Source organism: Solanum dulcamara, chromosome 8 (assembly GCF_947179165.1).
Source record: "Solanum dulcamara chromosome 8, daSolDulc1.2, whole genome shotgun sequence".
Lineage (NCBI taxonomy): Eukaryota > Viridiplantae > Streptophyta > Magnoliopsida > Solanales > Solanaceae > Solanum > Solanum dulcamara.
Window position 1 is genome coordinate 7601890 of NC_077244.1, and position 8403 is coordinate 7610292.

General features: G+C 32.0%; 1 protein-coding gene across 1 annotated transcript; it reads left to right on the forward strand.

The window, feature by feature from the left end:
* The first annotated feature begins 125 nt into the window (after positions 1-125).
* LOC129899768 (uncharacterized) lies at positions 126-995 on the forward strand. The gene has a single exon (XM_055974788.1). The coding sequence runs from the start codon at positions 126-128 to the stop codon at positions 993-995; it is 870 nt and encodes a 289-aa protein (XP_055830763.1).
* The last annotated feature ends 7408 nt before the right edge of the window (positions 996-8403 follow it).

The window sequence follows — 8403 nt, forward strand, 5'->3', positions numbered from 1 at the left end:
TTAGAACATTTTAATGGTAGATTTACCAACCAAAATGAGACTCTTAGAACACTTCTAAATAGAGACTCCGTTGTAGACATTTAGGTGAATTTAGGTGGTATAAAGACACCTTTTTAAGTAGAGTAATGGACTTGCCAGAAAGCAATAGTGTCCATTGGAAAACTAAATTCATAGATGGTCTTCCTTCTTTATTTGCAGAAAGAATTCGAAAGACTCTACGAGGAAACAATACTGCTATTCCATATGATGTTTTTACTTATGGCCAGTTAATTGACACTTGCACCCAAGAAGGATTAAATTTGTGCAATGAGCTAAAATTAGCTCAGCAACTAAAGGCGAAAAGTAAATCAGAAAAATCCCAACTAGGAGATTTCTGTACTCAATTCGCTGTTGCAAGACCTTCTCAAAAATCAGGTAAAAAATTTAAAAAACATCGTCGTTCTAGGGAAGATAAGCCCTATAAATATCGACGAAGCAAAGAAAAACGTGAAGAAAAGAAAGTTCACCGTAAATCTAATAGATTTACAAAAAACCACTCTAAGAGAGATCTTAGCAAAATAAAATGCTATGAATGTGGTCAATACGGGCATATTGCTCCAAATTGTAAATTACAAAAACTTAAAAGCTTAAATCTTGCTGAAGATGTTCATGATAAAATTTATGGTTTATTATACACTTCGGGTTCAGAATCTGACTATTACTCTGAGACCGAATTAAGTGCTGAAGGATCAGAAAGTGAAATTGCGCTTATTGACTTTTCTGATAATGAGAATGAAGCTTCTCCCAAATGCGGCATAAATTGCACAAGTAATAATTGTTCCTGCAAAACATATGAGTTTTATAAACTACAGTCTCAATTTCAAGATTTGAATATGCATACTATCACTTCTGATAATGTGATTGAACTTCTAAAAGAAATATCAGATGAAGAAACTAGGAGTAAAATTATTAAATTAGCTTCAGCAACCAGCTCCCAACCTAATAGCCAATGTTAAACATGATAAGGATTTTACTCGCTGTTTAACTGATCGAACAAGTTCTGTTAGACTATCAGTCCAAGGAAGTTTGTGATTCTTTTTTAACCTTTCATATAAAGGTGATAAATCTCGAGATAAGTTTTTATAAAATGGAGAAATATAATTTAAGCTGTCCAAAAATCTTTGGAGCATAGTTCTATCCGTAATTATATCAGGGAATTTTGAGGCAAAATTAATTGATCGTTGAATAGGAGTGATTTTTCCTTGACAAATATTGTGTCCAAGAAATCTAATTTCTGTTTGAAACAGACTCATTTTAGGTTTTGATATAACTAACCCATTTTGTATTACAATTCTTTTGAATATATCAAGATGTTTAATATGAGTTTCAAATATTTTTGAGTAGACTAAAATATCATCAATATAAACAATGATGAAATCCAAATAGGGATTAAAAATGTCATTCATTATTTTTTGGAATTCGAATGGGGCATTTTGCCAATATCCTGATTTTAAATCAAATTTTGAGAAAATATTGGCATCATACAACCTAGATAATAAATCTCTTTTGTTTGGAATATGATATCTAATCCATTTTAAATATTTGTTTAATGGTTTGTAATTTATTACTAACCTGGGCATACCTCATTCCTTTTCTGCAGCATTATTAACATAAAAGGCAGTACATGACCATGGTGATTTGGAAGGTTTAATCAGACCCTTTTGTAGGAGATTATCAATTTCCTTTTTGCAAAATTCTACTAACTCGCTATTCATTTGACAGGGATGAGATTTAGTAGGTATATAATCTTCACTGAAATTGTCTTCATATGGAAGAGTGACAATATGCCTTTTTCTATTCCAAAAAGCACTGGGATGATCAGCACAAACATCAATTGCTAGTTGTTTAGAAATTATTTTAATTTTTTCTTGTACTTTGGTGGATTTCAATGTATCCAGAATATTTAAACTATAAAGTTCTAATTGTAAAGATTTCATATGCTTTTGTTTCATATCTATTAAAGCATTAATATCTCTAGTTACTGGTTCAGTTATAAATGAAAAGGAAATATCCTTATTTTTATAATTAGCTGTAAATCCTTTGGAATCTATTTTAAAAAAAAGATATATAGTGTTAATAAAAAGAGTTCCAAGTATAATTGGAGGATGCATTTGATCTTTAACTAATAAGAAGAAATGAGGAATACAGACTTTATTCTGACAAATATATGTGTTGGATAATTTATATTTTATATTTAAAGAATGACCGGATGCAGATTTAACTGCATGAGTTGTTTTTTCAAAATATCGGGAAGGAATTAATCCTTCTTGAATACAACTAACATCTGCTCTGCTATCAATCATAGTTGTGTTAGTGATAGTGAATTTATTATTAATTAATATGGTGCATTTAATATACCATCTATGAGCAGTTACAATCTGTAACATTCCTAAAAATGAATCAGGTTTAGGAGTTTCAGTAATTTCTTCTATGTCTTCTTCGTTTTGAAGAATACCTTTTCCTTTATTAGTGGAAGGTGGTGATTCTATATGATCTAGGTTTTCTAATTGAGAAATCCGATGATCATGAACAAGCTGACTTTGTTTAAAAAATTTAATTTCTTGTTTAAGTTTTTCAACTTTAATTTTTAAATCATCTAAAGAGGTATCTCTTATAGTAGTGTTAGTCTTTGTATTAAGGCGAGCTAACACTTCTGTCAAAGAGTATGGTTTTGAATCAATATCAATTTTTGATTTGATTCTATTAGGTTGGGAGTTGGTTGCTTGTCACGACCCAAGCCTAGGGCCTAGACGTGACATGGCGAATGAGGAACCCGAAAGTACCTCAAACAAGCCTCTTAGCATTCTTTTAGCCTTTCATAGGTAATGATGATAAATAAACAAGTGGAAATCATAATAATAAATCTTCAACTTACATATGTCCAACACTACCTCTAACTATTAGATTTAATGGGGCTAAGACAAGTTCCTAGCTCACCCTCAATCATAATAGAAGAAATGCCATAATAAAATATCTTAACATATCATAAGCTAGAAAGATAAAGGAGTATTGTTCCCGGAACATGAGAACTCACCAAAAGTAGTCTTCAATGGAATATCAACTAGCCACGTGGAGGAGAACGAGGAGGAGCACCGATCCCTACATGGTGATATCATGTAGGTAAAAGAGTATGCGTTAGTACTTTGAATGTACTAAGTATGTAAGGATGCATGAACATTGAGGAAATATTATAACATTTATGCAATATGGAACATAATGTAATACATGCATAATAAATCATATGGATATCCTTTAAAACATTCATTTTGTGGAAAAATAACCATAACCGACATTTAAGACCATGCGAGCTATTACATGGAATCCAACATAACCTCCTACGTTGGCCGGGGAGACTACTTGCTAGGTAGAACTCCGTCAACTTCATTTATTTCTTTAACTTTAACTTTAAGGGCTTTCATGGATCCATTAGCCTAAGCCTACAAGGGCTCCTATGTTGGCACATAGTTAATGAGACAAGGGGTTGCTACTAGGATTCCCTTACCGAATCCCACCTCAATGCCTCATTCGGTGCTAAGTCAATCCCACGGAATAGTTTAATACTTCAAAATATTCATAGCATATAACTTGAGAATTCAAACATCATATTCGGTAGAATAGCTCATTAAAACATTTGATAATTCAAATATGCAAGAATTGTCCTTATTGCATAAAGAATCCATCATTCATATAATTTCATCATTCTTTCATTTCATAAGACTCCCTTTTTGATCATAGATATTGCTTTCATAAACATTTATTTGGAGTCAAAGCTTTCAAGTCAAACTTTATTAAAAATATAGTAAAACTAGGTGGGTTCAAATCACTTCAACTTGCAAATATGTATGTAAATAAATATATATAAATACTTTGAAATTCATTAATTAAAAATCATGCTTTAAACAACCCACCATGAATTTCAAGAACCTTTAAATAGATAATTAAAGGGTTTACTTGTAAATCATCAATTCATACATATGAAATTATGATGCATCAAAATAGAGCAATAATCATTAGTTTAATCATGATTCATACTATTAAGTAAAAATAAGAATTAACATAAGAAAATATTACTTAAAATCAAGATATTTAATTGAAAGAGTTTTTGGACTACATGGGTGGAAGAACCCATGGATAAATACACACATAACTTAGAGTAGAGCTTAAAGAAAATAAACATAATTTATCATATAATCAAAATAATTTAGACATGAGAGTGAAAGGAATACTCTCATTGAAACCTTACATACCTGGAAACCGAAGCTTTAGTTGGTACCGAAAGACTTAATGAACATTCTTGAGTCCTAGCTTCTCTCCTTGCCGGAACGTTTTGTGTACTATCCAGAGTATATGAATCACCGGAGTAGTATTTTTTCACTACTAAGAACTAAAACTATATTTGAGAATGTGTAAAGAAGTGTATAGAGAGAAGATTTGCTTGAGAAAGTTTGATGAATAACAATAAATAAAATAATTATAAAAAAAATCTGAAAATTTAGTGGAATATATTGATGTCATGGATGATGTTAAATGGAGGACAATTTATGTCATGAGTGATGTCAAATGTATCTAGATCTTTCTATGGTAGGTGAAATGAGTTATTTTTGATAGAATACTCTTTTTGGGAGCTGCGTTTGAATAAGATAAACTCCTTATTAGGATTTGGTGTCTTCATAAGAATTGTAGATATGGAAGTCTAGTTTCATATCGTTCAAGAATCAACCAATTTAGATAAACCTACAGTGATATATGCTTTTTCTTCTATAAACACTCATTTTCGTCACAACATCCTACCTTACAAAAATTAATTTATTTGACCTACTTAACCTCCGAATATTAAAATATGGTCTTCATAAAAGTTGTAGGTAATGATTTTGTGGTTACTCAAAAATTTAAATAACTCCATTTGGATATTCCTATGAAAAGTTATGCCCAAAATACAGAGGCTGTATCATGTTTAGGCGAAAATTGAAACATCGTATACAACGTTTTTAGGGGATGTTACATTGATGAAGCTAATTTAATAATTTTACTCCTAGTTTCTTCATCTGATATTTCTTTTAGAAGTTCAATTACATTATCAGAAGTGATAGTATGCATATTCAAATCTTGAAATTGAGATTGTAGTTTATAAAACTCATCTGTTTTGTAGGAACAATTATTACTTGTGCAATTTATGCCGCATTTGGGAGAAGCTTCATTCTCATTATCAGAAAAGTCAATAAGTGCAATTTCACTTTCTGATCCTTCAGCACTTAATTCGATCTCAGAGTAATAGTCAGATTCTGAACCCGAAGTGTATAATAAACCATAAATTTTATCATGAACATCTTCAGCAAGATTTAAGCTTTTAAGTTTTTGTAATTTATAATTTGGAGCAATATGCCCGTATTGACCACATTCATAGCATTTTATTTTGCTAAGATCTCTCTTAGAGTGGTTTTTTGTAATTCTATTAGATTTACGGTGAACTTTCTTTTCTTCACGTTTTTCTTTGCTTCGTCGATATTTATAGGGATTATCTTTCCTAGAACGATGATATTTTTAAAATTTTTTACCTGATTTTTTAGAAGGTCCTGCAACAGCAAATTGAGTACAGAAATCTCCTAGTTGGGATTTTTCTGATTTACTTTTCGCCTTTAGTTGCTGAGCTAATTTTAGCTCATTGCACAAATTTAATCCTTCTTGGGTGCAAGTGTCAATTAACTGGCCATAAGTAAAAACATCATATGGAATAGCAGTATTGTTTCCTCGTAGAGTCTTTCGAACTCTTTCTGCAAATAAAGAAGGAAGACCATCTATGAATTTAGTTTTCCAATGGACACTATTGCTTTATGGCAAGTCCATTACTCTACTTAAAAAGGTGTCTTTATACCACCTAAATTCTCCTAAATGTCTACACCGTAGTACATTCAGAAGGGTTCTAAGAGTTTCATTTTGGTTGGTAAATCTACCATTAAAATGTTCTAATATGGTTAGAACTAAAGTATAAACAGCATCCTGTCGAACATTTTCGACTGATCTTTGAGATGTTCCTTCTTCAGAGACAACTGCCTCTGTTGTTACTAAGATGTATTATGTACTAAGTAGTAATATATTATAATAACAATAATTTAAATCATCAACTTATTTATTTGAGGATATTAAAAATACACAATTTAATATTAAAATATTATTAGCTATAATCAGCCACGATATTAGTTTTTTATAATTATGTTGAAAGTTTTGTATAGTTTTTTTCTTTTCAATTTTAACATACATAATAATAGAGCTATAATAACATTAAGTTTATGCAGATTCTAATGTTTGAATGTTGATTGAAATTATGTTGTTTATTTTGTCTTTGTTTGCAATATGTTATTACTCTTTATATATTCATAATAATTTATGTCTTTGTTAGGGAGTGCTTTACTTTCAAATGTGGGACTTTTCGGCGTAAATTCAAATTTGGTGAAACTCTAATGTTGATACTGAATATCGGGTGAGAAATCAAATAATTTAATATTTTTTAAGAAACTTCAAAAATAATTAAATATAAAATTATGTACTGATAAATTTGTCAAATAATGTAACATATTCTATATCTAATGAGATCCTGTATTTGCTTGATATAGGATTTCTAAGTCACATTCTCTTACTTTTCGTTTTAACACTCTTTTATAGTCATAATCTATCCACCATTTGAATCAACTTACATTGCCCTCATTTCAACTTTATAATTTTTTGTGTTGCAAAGAATCTCAACTTTGTAATTTTTGTGATTGAACAATTCATTACAAATGCTAAATCAAAATATGGTCCTTCCATATACCTGTATATGGTGGTAAAGTAGAAAACAAAAAAAAAACAAAAAAGCATGCAAGTAATTTGATAAGAATTGAATAATTCACAACCAAGATTCTAGAATTTAATATTTTCCTCTGAAACAATATAATTCAAGCCTTGAAAATAAATTAGAAAAGATACTTGATTTATAAACAACTATCAAAAAGATTATGGGAGCACAATGTCAAAATAAAAAAAATAGATCACTTTGGTGAAAATATTTATCAAATACAGCGATAGACAAAAAGCCTCATCAAAAGTATTAACATTGAAACAAGGCGAATCCACGAAAAAAAACCGTGAACTGAAGGAGAATACACACGGTCTTCTGCTGCTACGCTAATACCCACACTCCATCCGTCCATTATCTAGCTATGAACACCACCGTTCATTTACCAACCATGCTTCGAGATTTGCAGTTCAGGCTGATTATCGTTTTTGTATCATTTTGTGTGCTCTTGACTCTCAGTGTATCTCGTCTACACACAAGGTCAAGTGTTGAGTATTTATATTCTCAAATCTTCATTAAGAGTAAAATACAACAACAATAACAACAACCCAGTGAAATCTCACAACGTGGGTCTGGGGAGGGTAAAGTGTATGCAAAACTAATTCCTACCAAGGTAGGACGGCTGTTTCCGAGAGACCCTCGGCTCAAAAGAAACATAAAAAGAGGTCAGATAAGGCTAAGAAGTTCAAAGCGATATGGGAAAGCAAATAACGAAAGCGACACAAATAAAATAGAGTAATCAAAGTATAAAAAGTAATAAAAAGATAATAATAGAAGTCAGAGCACAAGAAATTATAGTGCGCTAATGCTCCTACTAATAGGAGGAATAATGAGACTATGTACTAGTCTTCTACCCTTATATGGATCCTCCACACCCTCCTATCTAAGGTCATGTCCTCGGTAAGCTGTAACTGTGCCATGTCCTATCTAATTACCTCTCCCCAATATTTCTTCGGCCTACCCTTACCTCTTCTGAAACCATCCATGGCTAACCTCTCACACCTCTGCACTGGGACATCTGTGTCTTTCCTCTTCACATGTCCAAACCATCTCAGTCGCATTTCCCGCATCTTGTCTTCCATCGAGGCCACTCCTACCTTGTCCCGAATAGACTCATTTCTAATCATGTCGCTCCTGGTATTCCCACACATCCATTTCAATATTCTTATCTCGGCTACTTTCATCTTTTGAATGTGAGAGACCTTAACTGGCCAACACTCCGCCCCATATAACATAGCCGGTCTAACCACCACTTTGTAGAACTTGCCCTTAAGTTGTGGTGGCACCTTCTTGTCACATAGCACACCGGAAGTGAGCCTTCATTTCATCCACCCTGCCCCAATACGATGTGTGACATCATCGTCAATCTCTCCGCTGCCTTGCATGATAGATCCAAAGTACTTAAAACTACTTTTCTTTTGGATATCTCGGTCACCAAGCCTAACTTCCGCGCCAACCTTCTGAGGTGTCTCACTTAACTTACACTGTAAATACTCTATCTTGGTCATACTCAGCTTAAACCCTTTAGACTT

Bases quoted from the DNA above. Each gene is read 5' to 3' on its own strand.
- LOC129899768 (XM_055974788.1), top strand. From the start codon at position 126: ATGGACTTGCCAGAAAGCAATAGTGTCCATTGGAAAACTAAATTCATA.